The sequence below is a fragment of the Numenius arquata genome, chromosome 3 (assembly GCF_964106895.1).
Source record: "Numenius arquata chromosome 3, bNumArq3.hap1.1, whole genome shotgun sequence".
Taxonomy (NCBI): domain Eukaryota; kingdom Metazoa; phylum Chordata; class Aves; order Charadriiformes; family Scolopacidae; genus Numenius; species Numenius arquata.
The window spans coordinates 19430938-19445643 of NC_133578.1; the positions used below are offsets into that span (position 1 = coordinate 19430938).

The 14706-nt window shown below is 38.5% G+C and overlaps 1 protein-coding gene across 2 annotated transcripts in view; it reads left to right on the forward strand.

Moving 5' to 3' along the window:
- SLC4A10 (solute carrier family 4 member 10) overlaps window positions 1–14706 on the forward strand; it is a 129715-nt gene that overhangs the window by 26878 nt on the left and 88131 nt on the right. For both annotated transcript variants that reach the window (XM_074145996.1, XM_074145997.1), the window contains exon 2: window positions 712–793. In XM_074145996.1, coding sequence (XP_074002097.1) covers window positions 712–793 — 82 coding nt within the window. The remainder of the gene's footprint in view (window positions 1–711; window positions 794–14706) is intronic.

A 14706-nucleotide genomic window follows, 5' to 3' on the forward strand; every position in this document is an offset into this window, starting at 1 on the left:
TACAGTAGACAATACAGTTAAAATGCATGTATGACTACAGTAGAAAATGAAACATGAAATATGTGTTCCTGAGGAAGAATAGCTTTTCTGGTTTCTGCTATTAGTGTGTGCTGTCTGCCTCTATTGTAATTACAGCTTGGTGCTTGTAAAACAAAGGAAAAGCTTTGCAATTCACCAGTAAGTGAAGCCAGTTGCTTTCATGGTATTAAAGTTTTCTTTCTTAGCATGTTGTCACTGAGTATCATTCTCTAGCTTTGACAAAGTATAAGGAGTGTTAGTGCTAATAATTTGGTAATTCTGCATGTAGCTCAGGATCCTGGCCTAAGGATAAAAATACACCTGCAATCCCTTTCCTCAAGAGTAAAAGAATAAAGCTGCCTCAGCCAGACATTTCTTCTCTCATCTCTTTCATTGTCATATTGACTCATGTTTTTCTTCATTCTCAATAACTGGTGTTTGCTCATTATCTTGCAGGTTTTAATAGGGGAACTTCTTTATGTCAAAGTTACCTGTAATTATACCTCAATAAAAACTGATGCATAAGGAATAGATTTTAATAAGGAAAATTAAATTCTTAAAAACTTTTTTTTTCCTGAGTAGGAAGAGTAAATAAATATATAAAAAAAGTATATTTATTTCATAGTACTATAAAATCTTGCCAGTATTTTCCAAATGAGAAGCAACTTACCTGTCCTTTTTTCTGTTTTGCAGAGAAATGATGAAGAGGCTGTTGTGGATAGAGGTGGAACTCGCTCCATTCTCAAAACACATTTTGAGAAGGAAGATCTAGAAGGTGAGAGATTATTTTCCTGTGCATTACATTGTCTCTTTCTTCTGAAAGTACTGAAATGCAATTCCAATGTGTAAACTTACTGATTTGAGCAGGGATGCAAAGGTGAACAAGGTAGTGGAATCTCTTAATTTATTTTAAAAAGAGAAATACTACTCATTTCTCACGGCGATGCTCAGATACAGATGATGATGGATGGTTTGCTAGATTTCAGTGATCTATAATCAAGTCCTGTAAACATGCATGTATGACTTCAGATAAGTCTTTCTACCTTTAAGTTTCCAAATATGTAAATGCAAGCAGGACTGATGATATAGTACTTAAAATGGCTTCTACAATTGCTTTACAATCCTCATGTAGTTGCCTAGCCACATCTTCAGCTGAACAAAATCATTTTGGAGTGTCACAGGTAGGACAGATACTTGATAATATAGATTGCTGAAACCACCTAACATCACTATGTAGAACAGCCTGGTCTCATGGGAGGTGTCCCTGACTGTGGCAGGGGGGGTTGGAACTCAATGATCTTTAAGGGCCCTTCCACCTCTAATCATTCTATGAAAGTGAGAAGTTGTGAGAATTGTCTTATGATATTAGTCTAATAATTCAGATAGTCTCTGAAAGAATCACATTTCAGTTTGTTTAGTGGATCCGAAACTTATTCTGGTTACTACTGTACTTAAGCTCTTGTATTGAGGCGTGTGACACCCCCCTCCCTGCCAAGTCATAATTATTGGTTGAAATGGAATTTCTCTTGCACATGTGATAACCCATCCCTGAGACTGGAACTTGCTGATTTTAATTGTTAGCTTATTGTGGTGGAACATGGAAGGTTCTTGTCTTTGTCACACAGAGCCACAGAAACTAGCCAAAATGAAATGCTAAGATTTGGGGTGTATTTCAGTATCCTACATCTGAAAAGTTACCCGCCTCAGGTCTGAAGAGACGTATCTTCATCTATGCGTGAACCTGGGCTTTCTAAATGCATGCCCTTGATTACTTCACTATCTTTTTTTTCTTTTTTTTTTTTCTCCTCGTTTTCTCTCTGGCTGTATGAATTTTGTGTTCTCTGCTGTGTGATGGCCATATTGATGATTTCATGTGAATGTCAATATGATACGCAGCGACTCCCTGTTACTGCTTGCCTCAGCAGTGCCTCAAAAAGCAGACATGGCTGCATTTTGGAAGGAGTCTCTGTACCTCATTTTGTATGAGGTAGTCTCTAACAGAAGGACGTACAATGTCAGGCAGTGTAGCATGTATGACATAGGAAGTTCTTTGCTCAGTCTGGGACAAGTCTGAGCACATGCAAGGATAGATCTCCCGTAAGATGTTTCCAGGGTGGCATTTAGGGTTTTGGTGTTGCCAGGGGTAAGTGGCTGCCAGTGGATCAGGCTGGGAATGACAATTTTGAACTTAGGCATACAGTGCCCTTTTTTGAGTCTTGCTCTTGGTGTTCTGTAGTCTTCAGACCCTCAGTTGCATCCTTGGAAAAAGTGAAACTATTGTATCTGGTGTCCTTAGAAAAACACCTGACATAAGAGTGGGGGCTCTCTGCCTTCCCTTCTCCATAATACTGACCCACAGAGTTTTTTGTGGGGTAAGCCTACCCCAAAAAATGTCCTTTTGCTGAGTCATTTTACTGATGATGGTAAAGTGGCATTTTAAAGAGACAACTTTCTGGAGAATCATGTCTTTAAGCTCAGTCACACGGGTAGACTCAAGTGTTAAGGCAATCAGAATTACTTTGATGTTCCACATGTGACTACATGGAACATAAAGTTTCATCTCAGAATTTGAACAAGTATGTAATTTAAAAAATGTATTTAATTACTATTTTCCCCCACCATCCTATATGTGTAGAGTTGCTCCTGTGAGATATCAGTGAAAATATTATTTCAAAAATCTGATCCTAGGATGTTATCAATAGAAATTGGAACATGATAGTGACTCCCTGCCCAATCTTTTCATCAATTAAAATTGTTTAGAACACTGAAAAAATCTGTAGTTAGCCAATGAGTCTCCTTTTCTTTAAAATAAAATCACACTGCTTCATAATGTTCTAAAAAACCCCAATTATTCAATGCAGAATCCTTCATAATGCAGTTATATTTCTCCGATTTCATGTCCACTCTAAGATCAGATCAGTATGTCTTTAAATATATAATCACTGCATCCAGAAATACCAAGTGACATAAAAAGAGATTTGCAGAGATTGTAAATTTTAATATCCAGTTGCTGTTAATAGCATGTCCATTTGTTTCACAGCACATCTAGGCACTTTTCCATCTGGAAACAGGGGATGTGACTCACAAATGTCACTGTCTTATTCTTATCCAGTGTACATTGTGTTGGGTTTTGCAGAAAACTTACCTTTTTCCTAATGACATAACGACTATAAAATACAAAATTACATAACCAGGTGCTAATTGCATAGCTTAGTAAAATTCATATAATTAGATAATTAATATGTATTATGTAATTAGCTCTGACAGACATTTAATTGGGTTTATGTTTTAAAAATGTAAATAGCTAGTTACTGAATATTCTAGCAAAGACTAGTTTTGACAGGTTTTAAGTTTCAATAGCATCATATCAGCAACATTTCAAAAACTGCAATTTACATGAAGTTAAGATTGTTTAAATCTGAAAATCAGTCTTCAATTTCTTCTGATTAAATCTTAAAATTGTAAGTATTTTACTATTTTTTAAATTTCAAACTGTCAGCATTTAAATGTCAGAAATAGTGATTTAAATGTCTACTAAAATTCCCATCTGAAATTTCTTGGCCCAGCAAATACTTGTTTTTGTATATTTTGGGACAGCTATTGTGCAAATATATTGCAAGTATGTATCTTCCTGAAAGCATGAAAATATCGTAGTGATTAATGCTGCCTGGAAGAACATCCACAAGAACAGAATTTTGCCTCAGTCTCTCTAGATCAGTGTTTTCTTTCCCTGAGCAGTGTAGTGAAAATTTGGGAAGATAAGACAGGAACTGCAGTACTTACGGAAACATCAGAGATGTGGTGCTTATCTTAGTGCCTGTAATGTGTACATCACACTTGCAATGTGTCCTTCAAATTGTATCTTTTTACTTAAGCTATGTAGTGCTTCAGAAGTGGATTGTTTGCAGAGATTTGGCATTTAGATTTTCAGCATGAATGTTTTTTCCACATAATTAATTTTTCCTGACTTTTAAGATCGATACCAGTCATAATACCGAAGAGGTCATTTGTCTGACTGTTGCATTAATGAAGGGACAGAGAAAACATTTCTAAAAGTAAAACAAGAAGCCTCTCTCCCCTGGTTATAATCACATGTTTTGCATGTTATCTCTTAATGTGTGTACAGGAAAAATTCCTGCTGAAATAAATATGCTCTTCTTTTTATCAGTGGTGGAATTCCTAAATGAGAAATGGGCACTGATTCTGGATACTAAAGTACTTAATTGCAAAAAGACAGGTTTTACATGTACCTGTACTGGGAGGAGGTAGGCAAGTTTTCATAAACAGATGTGCACATCAACAAATACTTGCACTCTGCTTAACTCCCTGTTGTTGTCTCTGGCTGTCTGCCATTGCTTCAATGCATGTGCAGTAGTAACAGGAAAAGAAGGTATATCTATTTTGTCAGAAAACTATCTTAGATTAAAAATATTTGGATTGATCTGTACATGTCTGGAGATCTCAGATTCTCTCAGATCACATGCTGAGATCTTTGGACTATATAGATATGCAAAAGGATTGGCACTAATTGCATTCCGACTAAGGTCTTTTGCTTATGCCCACCATATCAGCTGAGAGTGAAAATGACTGTTCCATGGCTGTCCTTGTCAGAGGTGGTCAGCTGCAAATCCTGGATTTTTGTGGCAGGATTTCAGAGCTGCTGTGAGTTTTACTGTGGCCTGGTTTGAGATGCAGCTTCAATAGGGAAATGGCTGGAGATAGGATTAGGTGGAAGTCCAGGCATGAATCAGGCATGAATCCTGGCTCTGTTGGAAGAAATCGCAAAATGATCCTTGATTCAAAGAAGACAAGATTTTGCTTAAGCTTTTTATAGTTCAAACATTTTAATTGTCTAAGTGGTGTGGGAAAAAATTGTCTCGGGGGAAATCAAATTTGCTGTCTTTCATGTCTCTCAGGACACATAAAACACCGTATCCAGTATATAAATCACTGTACATCAGAATATGCATTCTGACACTTTTGACAAAATTTAGTTTACATGGACTGATTACTGAAAGTCACAGAAGACTTCAAACTAAATTAGGAAATAAATATCACTAGTACAACACTGAATATGAAGCAGAAGCTGAGGATTTAAGCTTAATAAACCAAAAATTAATTTGAAATGTTGGTGTGCTTGTAGAGATGTTTTGTATTTAACAACCTGCATGAAGATTAATTTTGATAGTAGATGTCCTGCTGACCAAAAAAAGAGAAATCCCAGAGTATTTAATTATTCTCTTTTTAAAATGGTTATTTTAGTTATTCTTTCTTTTTAGATTTTTTCTAGATTGTGACAGTAATTTAAAATTTATTTTAATGAAATTTTGATTATATACAGTTAGGGTTAATACATAAAAAACTCAGTGTGATTGAACTCTAATCTCCATGTATTATTTAGTAAAAATCAGAGTGGCTCCAAATATTGAAGTAGGCTTTTATTCTCAGAGACTGGACATTTTTCATAGAAATAACATAATAGTGGACCTGTCTGCCACTGACATTGTTTACCTGAAAATTAATAGGACCTAGCAGCTCACAGGACTAAAAGAATATAAGTTATATTCAACTGCTGGCCTTGATTCATCCTTGCCCCTCTGGAGAAGCAGCTCAGCTACTAATTCTGCTTGGCCACACTGGAACATTGACCAAGGTCTCCCCTCCCTTTGGCTGCCAGGACACTACAGCTTATCGCAAATAATTTGTTACCCCGTCAGTACAGATCCCCTGTTCTAAGCATCCTTGCTTCTGCTTCCCGTGGGTGCTCCCTTCATCCTGATGTTCACTCTGATCTGCCTCATGCTCCTGACAGCAATGCCTGTTAGACTCAGAGGGGTAGATATAAGCTGTGGAAGTAAAGAGCTGGAGAGAGATTTGGATTAGTCTATGCCTGCAATGTCAGATGTGGCTGTATAGCTGTGGCTCTCTACAAAAAGGTCTCTTAAAAAGAACTATTTTGGCTTTACAAGCACAGAATTCTTTAATTTTGTTGCCTACCAGGTATTACATGTTCTAGCTTGTTCCGTTTGTCTTTTCTAAGGCACATCTTTCTGTAATGCCTCGCATCTAGTTTTGTCTCCTTTCTCCTATGTCTCTCAGTATTCCTTGAGATCTCACTTCTCTTCTGAGCTGTGCTCACAGTCTTGCCTTGGCACTTACCTGGTTTGGTCCCTTTGCACGGGTCTGTTGTCCCTTCCCAGGTGTTCCCATGTTTGTGGGAAGGTGGTTCACCTTGAAGATTCGAAAAACTGCAAGACATTTTCACAAAATCTCTTTGGAAGTTCACATGAAGAACAATGAAATAATGAAAGCAAACAAGTTATCACATAGCATTGGTGGAACACCAGGGTCTTTTCTTGATCATAAGCTTTGGGTTTTGAAGTTTGACTTTACTCTGAGCTTCTCTGACAAGAAGCCTTTTCAATATTTGTGGAGACTAATATTTCCAAACGTTTCACCATGTGAAATTCTGATAAATGAAATTGGCACAAACGAAATTGTAGTTATTGGTGAAAGCTGCAAAATTGCAACATCAGAAGACAGAAACGGTTTTTAACATACAGTAGTGCTACTACTGAGTTTGCTTTTTTTTTTCTTGTTGCTAATTTAGAAATATAGGTCAAAATCTTCCCTCTGATAACCACAGCTTCACTTCCCATCAGTGCAAAGTGTGTGTGTGTGTCTGAGAGGGTCCTTTTACATTCTGTGTCTGCTGACTTTTTTTTTTTTTTTTTTTTTGGGCTATTGTCTGGCAAGGTCTGAGACCTGGTCTTGTGATAGGACCGTGCATATTACACCTCTAGACTCCTCTGGAGCAATGTAGGGAAATAGGGAATGAAGATAAGTGCAGTTACAAAGACTTTTTAGCCCAGCCTCAACCTGGAAAAATGTTTTGTTAAAAGAAGAGATTTGTTGGGAGGGCAGTGATTGATCTGGGCTCTTTAGAAGATCCTTAATTTTAGTGACTTCAGTGAGATGCTCTTATCCTACATATTCACATGTCCTTAATGCTTTCTTGGGCCAAGGATATAGTTTTAATTTTTTTAAAATATAATTTCTGTTGCACTTTAACCTAGAACATAAGTTACATGTATGATCTAAAAAATTTGTGAAGGCTTTCTCGTCAGTTCCTCCAAATTGTAGCATGGCGAAAAGGTAAAAAATGTCCCTTGAGCAAACCATAACCACAAACAGCAATGTAAACTGTTGTTTTAGGAAGCATTGCTTTTGTCCTTTCTGCTTTCTCTTTAGCTCTGCATCCCTGCTGCACTACAATAATGAATCATGAGTCATGTACTCTCTACTCCTACACAATTTACCATAATCACTTTTTCTCCTATAAGGAAAAAGGCAATTTTTTTAACTCTGCATGGACTGCTGATTTTCTGTCTCTACCGCACAGTTCGTTTTTGAGTGGATGGAAAATTGCATTTAGTTCAGCTCTAGCTGGCAATACATAAAAGAGGCTTCAAGGCACTGAGTGTTTTCCAGAGGAGGGAGAAACCCCTGCGGTCCTGCTGAGGTCAGCAGCCATTTGAGACTTACTTGGCTCAAACCACTGGCAAAATATTCTTTCTCAAGGCATCTTGACTTTGCAGTGTATTTCCTTAGTAGGTCACAGAAACCTGCCTTTGCTCTTTCTGGAGATGTTTCAAGACTCATCTGTTCCGTTATCTGCCCCCGTCCGTCATGCCTGTGAGTAGGCATCTGAGAGCCTTGGTCTCAGCAGGTGCCAAAGGCAGATTTGGATTATTCCGGGTGGAAGGCAGCACAGGCAGATGTACCACAAGCACCTGGCATTCACGGATATTCAATCCAGGACAGTCACTTCTTATGCAGTAGGCACCGACTTGGCTGGTTCACTGAGGAGCTCTGAAAGTACACACTTGAGTCCCACGTGCCTGCAGAACCTCTCCTGATGGGGAAGCAGGGAGGTGAACGTGTCTCATATGCGTGTTCTTCCTACCAAATGGGTGTGCGTTTTCTGTGTTAAAATTGTGTTTGGAAGGAGAATGGGAGGCACTAGGGCAAAAATGTCTGTACTCTTAGCATTCTATTAAAAAGATCTTAATTTCTCTTCAACATCTCTTTCCTCTTCAACATCTTTATCAATGATCTGGACGAGGGGATCGAAAGCACCCTCAGCAAATTTGCAGACGACACCAAGCTGGGTGGGAGTGTTGATCTGCTGGAGGGTAGAGAGGCTTTGCAGAGGGATCTAGACAGGCTGGATCGATGGGCTGAGACCAACGGGATGAGGTTCAATAAGGCCAAGTGCCGGGTCCTGCACTTGGGTCACAGCAACCCCAGGCAGCGCTACAGGCTTGGGGAAGAATGGCTGGAGAGCTGCCTGGCAGAAAAGGACCTGGGGGTGTTGGTCGACAGCAGGCTGAACATGAGCCAGCAGTGTGCCCAGGTGGCCAAAAAGGCCAACAGCATCCTGGCCTGTATCAAGAACAGTGTAGTGAGTAGGACCCGAGAGGTGATCGTCCCCCTGTACTCGGCACTGGTGAGACCCCACCTCGAGTACTGCGTCCAGTTTTGGGCCCCCTACCACAGGAAAGACATTGAGGTGCTGGAGCAGGTCCAGAGAAGGGCAATGAAGCTGGTGAGGGGTCTGGAGCACAAGTCTTACGAAGAGAGGCTGAGGGAGCTGGGGCTGTTCAGCCTGGGGAAGAGGAGGCTGAGGGGAGACCTTATTGCTCTCTACAAGTACCTGAAAGGAGGCTGTAGAGAGGCGGGGGTCGGTCTCTTCTCCCAAGTTACAGATGATAGGACAAGAGGCAATGGCCTCAAGTTACGCCAGGGGAAGTTCAGGTTAGATATTAGGAAATATTTCTTTACTGAAAGGGTTGTCAGGCATTGGAATGGGCTGCCCAGGGAGGTGGTTGAGGCACCATCCCTGGAGGTATTCAAGAGAGGAGTTGACATAGTGCTTGGGAATATGGATTAGTGTTGGGTGGTGTGGTGGTGTGTGTGTGGGTTGCGTGTGTGGTGGTTTTGTTTTTGTTTTTTTGTGTTGTGTGTGGTTTTTTTTTTTTTGTTTGTTTTTTGGTTTTTTTGTTTGTTTGTTTGTTTGTTTTTTTTTCATTGGTTGGACTAGATGATCTTAAAAGGTCCCTTCCAACCTCTGTGATTCTGTGATTCTGTGATTCTCTAAATTAAGGGAAACATTTATAGTTTCACAGAATCTTCTTGGTTGGAGGGGACCTTTGAGATCATCGAGTCCAACCACAAAAAAAAAAACCAACCCAAAGCCAAAAAACAACCACAAACCAAAAACAAAAACCACACAAACCAAACACCCTTAACCACACACCACACCCACCCACAAACAGATGCATACCAACAATCTTGGGCACTAGAGCATGCCCTGAAGTGCCATATCTACACGTTTCTTAAATACCTCCAGGGATGGCGACTCCACCACCTCCCTGGGCAGGCTGTTCCAGTTCCTGACCACTCTCTCAGTAAAGTAATTCTTCCTAATATCTAATCTAAACCTCCCCTGCTGCAACTTTACACCATTTCCTCTGGTCCTTTCATTATTGACTTGGGAGAAGAAGCCAACACCCACCTCTCTACAACCTCCTTTCAGGTAGTTGTAGAGGGCAATGAGGTCCTCCCTCAGCCTCCTCTTCTCCAAACTAAACATGCCCAGACCATTTCTTTCTCTCCATCTCCATTTGTCCCTTGCAATGTCACATCCATTCAGACAACTGTAATGAGATTTCCAGAAGTTCCTAAGTTAAATCATCAAGTACCATAAATTATAATGGGATACATATTTTTCAAAGCTTTAGAAATACCACTACATTTCTTTTCCTTTCCATTTATTTAATGGATAAGATAGGTAGCTAGGAAAAGCTTCTGTTTTAAAGACCCAGAATGACAGGTTCTGAATACCATTTTTAGATGTTACGTCTGTCATTTTCAAGGGCTATGCAGAAAATATTTGCTTTTCTGTGATTGCCTTTTCAGATGGTGATTTTCCTATTGGGTTCTTAAAATAAAATCTAGGTGTGAGGAAGAATTTCTTTTTTGGGATACAGTAACCTGAAACAACCCTTCTGCTTAGATTTTATTAGTATTCATGTTAATAATGTATATTTCATATCTGTCTTTTCTAGGGCAAAGAATTCATACTGCCACAAAGTGCAGATATTTACAGCACAATACACTTTTTCTTCAAAAGGTTAAGGGAAACCCTGATTTTTACATATGCTTATATGTACTTTCATCTGTCTAAATATTAAGTATAATTAACAGGATCCCTTTTCAATCTTTTATAATTTGGATTTATTACTGTAATCCTGTAAAAATTAAAAAGAACACTTTATAACAAGTGTCATTATTTCTTTAATCCTTAAAATATTTTTACTTAAGAAGTGTTTTAATGCTTTGAAGGTAAACCACAAAGGGCCGAAGCCTCTTATGCTATAAATATATAGTTTTAAACTAACTTTGTATTCTGGGTTTTGTTCCCCAGCTATGTGCAATTTGATTAAGAATAGTCTTTTTTTTAAAAAAAACCCACTATTTATAAAATTTAACAGTGGACATGTAGCATTGTATAAAGGTGACATTGCAGAGCAGATAATTTACTGTATTGCATTTCTTTAATAAGCTTCCAGATTGTAAATAAATTTGTGTATTAACGTATTTTCTCAGAGGTTCAGTTTTTAAAAATGATTTACACCTAAATCCTAATACTGAAAATGCATGTGCTTATGTTTAGCTTTGCTAGCGGCACATCTGGAATATATCAACATTTTAGTTCAGAGTGTGTTTTTGCAGGAATGAAATCATAGTCTTTCCACGATAAAACTCTATTGAGGTAATGTAAGTTTAGTTGAAAACCTCAGGAAGACCAGATAGATCCTGTGGCTCACTGATATTTAAGTTAATTCCGGTTTTAAAAATTATAATATAAACATAACATAAGCCATGGAGAGGAATAAACCTCTCTCAGCATAGAAATTCTTTCATTTATTTTGAAGGAAGAATTAGCAGGAGAAATACTTTTTGGTGTATTAGATATACTTTTTTTTTTTTTTTTTTTTGAGAAAGGACAATAGGACTTAGGTACCCTTCCTTAAGTGTGTCCAGAACCACAAATCTGCATGTGTGTGCCTGATTTCATTTTATCTGTACATAGAATCATAGAATCATTCAGGTTGGAAAAGACCCTTGGGATCTTCGAGTCCAACCATCTACCCTACTCTACAAAGTTCTTCCCTACACCATATCCCCCAACACTACATCTAAGCGACTTTTAAACTCATCCAAGGATGGTGACTCAACCACCTCCCTGGGCAGCCTGTTCCAGTGTCTGATCACTCTTACTGTGAAGAATTTTTTCCTAATGTCCAGTCTAAACCTACCCTCTTGCAGCTTGAATCCATTCCCTGTTGTTCTATCGCTATTTGCTTGTGATAGCACCAACCTCTCTACAATGTCCTTTCAAGTAGTTGTAGAGAGTGATGAGGTCACCCCTCAGTCTCCTCTTCCTCAAACTAAACAGTCCCAGCTCCCTCAATCGTTCTTCGTACAATTTATTCTCCAGGCCCTTCACCAGCTTTGTTGCCCTCCTCTGTACCCGCTCCAGCACCTCGATATCTCTCTTGTATTGAGGTGCCCAAAACTGGACACAATACTCCAGGTGTGTCCTCACCAGCGCTGAGTACAGGGGGACAATCACCTCCCTAATTCTGCTGGTCACGCTATTTCTAATACAAGCCAGGATGCCATTGGCTTTCTTGGCCACCTGGGCACACTGCCGGCTCATATTCAGCCGCTTGTCAATTAGAACCCCCAAGTCCTTTTCCACCAGGCAGCTTTCCAGCCACACTTCCCCAAGCCTGTACCGATGCATGGGGTTGTTGTGGCCCAAGTGCAGGACCTGGCACGTGGTCTTGTTGAAGCTCATGCCATTATGTTGGCCCATCGATCCAACCTATCTAAGTCTCTCTGTAGAGCCTCCCTGTCCTCATACAGATCAACACTCCCGCTTACATGTTTCCATGGACCTGATTACATGTAGGTATCTGTGCACACACACACAAATTATCTTACAACACATCCACCATAGTTCTTGGCTGAGAGGTACAGAATAAAAAAAGTGTTTCAAGTATGATTTTTACCACTATAGGATGCTTCCTTGGAAGAGGGGAGAAGCAGTCCAAGCTAACTGATTAAATACAGTAATAAAATAAACTGTAATTGACCATTTCAGCTGTTAATGTTTTTTGCAAGGAAACACAACCATTGGAAAAATACAGTTGAAAAAATCTGGTTTGTAAACATGGAACAAAATGTAAAACATTAATCCATTTGTAGATTTTTAACTAAAAACTTCAGCCTGTCTCAGGTGATGGGACTCTATGGCACATGGTGCACAGTGAAGATAATAAAAGTGTCCAAAAGTGATGCCTAGCATGGTATTTTTGAAGACTTAGCTTTAAAGAATTATAAATCCATTGTTATGCTCACATCTTAAAACCGTGTGTAAATTCTGTGTGAGAATCGTTGTTAGGTTGTACCTGATGTCTGACAGTAGGTACCCTGATGTAACTTACAGTTGTTACTGTTTCCCATACTTTAATGCCTTTGTAGCCTTGCCAAAAGAATGAGAAATTGGGATGTAATTGAGCTAGATGCTGTGCAAACGTACAGCAGAGCACAATTATTTTCCAATATTTAAGCAATATTCAGGCATATTTTAGATGGCATCCTCAAGAAGTAAATAATAAAACACACATAAAAAAGCTCTTAAAGGTAAATGAAAGAAATACCCTTATACAGTTAGTTGTAAACTATAAGGAATTAATCTGAATCCTTTTGGATAACAGGTGATTTACTTCAGCCAAATTATAGCTGTTCTTTTCTTGGAAAATTTAGTCAGATTAACTGAGAGCTTATAGTAAATATAGATGCTGAAGGTATAAAAATGCCTGGGTTAAAAAAAAAAAAAAAAAAAGGTCGTCTTTGCCCAATTATTTGGGGAGGAAATGTGAGGAAATGTGCTTCTGTTGGTGTCACTTGGAATTTTGCCATTGATGTCAGTGAGGTTCAGGAGCTATCTGCAACCTGTATGTGTGTTATGCTGGGACAGAAATCTTCTCATAACTGCTTTTGTGCACAACATTAAAATGACAAAGTCTAGCTGATTCTTGGGACTTCCTTATGGTAACAGGAATAAAAGCAAATCCTCTTTAGATCCTCTTGAAATGTAGGATTTTTTGAAAAATGTTGTTTTGGAATGTATTTGTTTTAGAATTATGGCTTTAAGATTCATTTGGTATTTCTGTTATAAGTTTTATATTAAGCAGAGTTCTTGTTTAGTCTCATGTTCAAATAATGTAAGCCTTTAGGGGTTGAAAAAAGTATCTGTTGAAGAACTTCTTTGGAAAGGTGTGGATGCTCCTCTCCAGAGTAAGGCAGCAAGAAATTGTCTGTCACGGAAAGCGTGGTGTTTCTGCCCTGCTCTGTCTTGGAGGTTGCGGAGGAGTCTTGTGTTTAGCATTCTGGGCTTGGGAAATTTTCAGAGCTCACTGGAAACTCTTCTTCAGTAATGTCACAGCTTGTACAGGAAAAAGTACCTTACGTTCTGGGCACTAGTTTATAATCTTTACGATCAAAAGGTTACTTGAAGTAAGGTCACTTTAGTCATTGCATTTCTGTTGTCTTTCCTTCTTTTTTTTTTTTTTTCTTCTATCATTCACTGTCATTTTGCCAGCAATTTAGAATTCATTAATTTTTCTTTTGTTCCTGGCTGGTCTTTTTTTGCTCCACAATTGTGCTCTTTTAATAAGCCAGAACTGCTTAAGTCTTTGTTCAGTTTTTTTACTTACGCTTTTTGCTCTCTCTTTTTTTTTTTTTATAGAAAACTATTCCGTTTCCCCCATCAACTTCTTTTTTTTCCTCTCATTTGCCTGAACCTTGCTACAAAGACCTAGATTCCTCTTTCTGTTTATTAAATTATTTCTTGGTAAAAGTTGGTCTGCCTCAGTCGATTCACACACAAGGAGTTTATTTTTATTTTGCTTTTTCTTGGTTACCCATTTCAGTTTCCAGGTTCCCGTTTTCTTTTCAGTGTGAACTGATTCTGTCTGTATGGGGAGAATTGTTGTGGTACTCAGACACACATGAATGTTGTGGGATTTCAGGGTCCGTTTCCCATTTTACTGAATAAGAACAGTCTGACTCAAGTCCTGGATTCAGCCTTGAAAATTACTTGAAGTGTAAACCTGAATCTGCATTTCCTGATGCAGGTTCAACCTGAGCATTGAAGTGGCACAAAACTAGGATAAGCATGCCTGCTTCTATCACAAAGCAGCAGGAATGTACTAAATTACTAAATTTAAAAAGCAATCTGTTTGCACCTCTGGAAATGATTAAAGTCCTGGGAAGGGTAATGCCACTCCTTTCAAAATGTTGTTTTGTTTTTTTCTACCCAAGGAAGGGGACAAGGAGTGTTGAGTACTACATTACTGCTGTCCTTCAGTATCTTTTTAATGAATTCTTTTTATGGAATACATTTTTTCTTGTTTCATGCAGCACTGATTGCAATACATTTGAAATACACCAAACGGAGCAGTTCTCTTTAAATCACTTCTTGTGTTAAATGTAATAAGCCAGAAGAAAGAGGTATCTAAAAAATAAATAAAAAATTAATAATTTTCAACT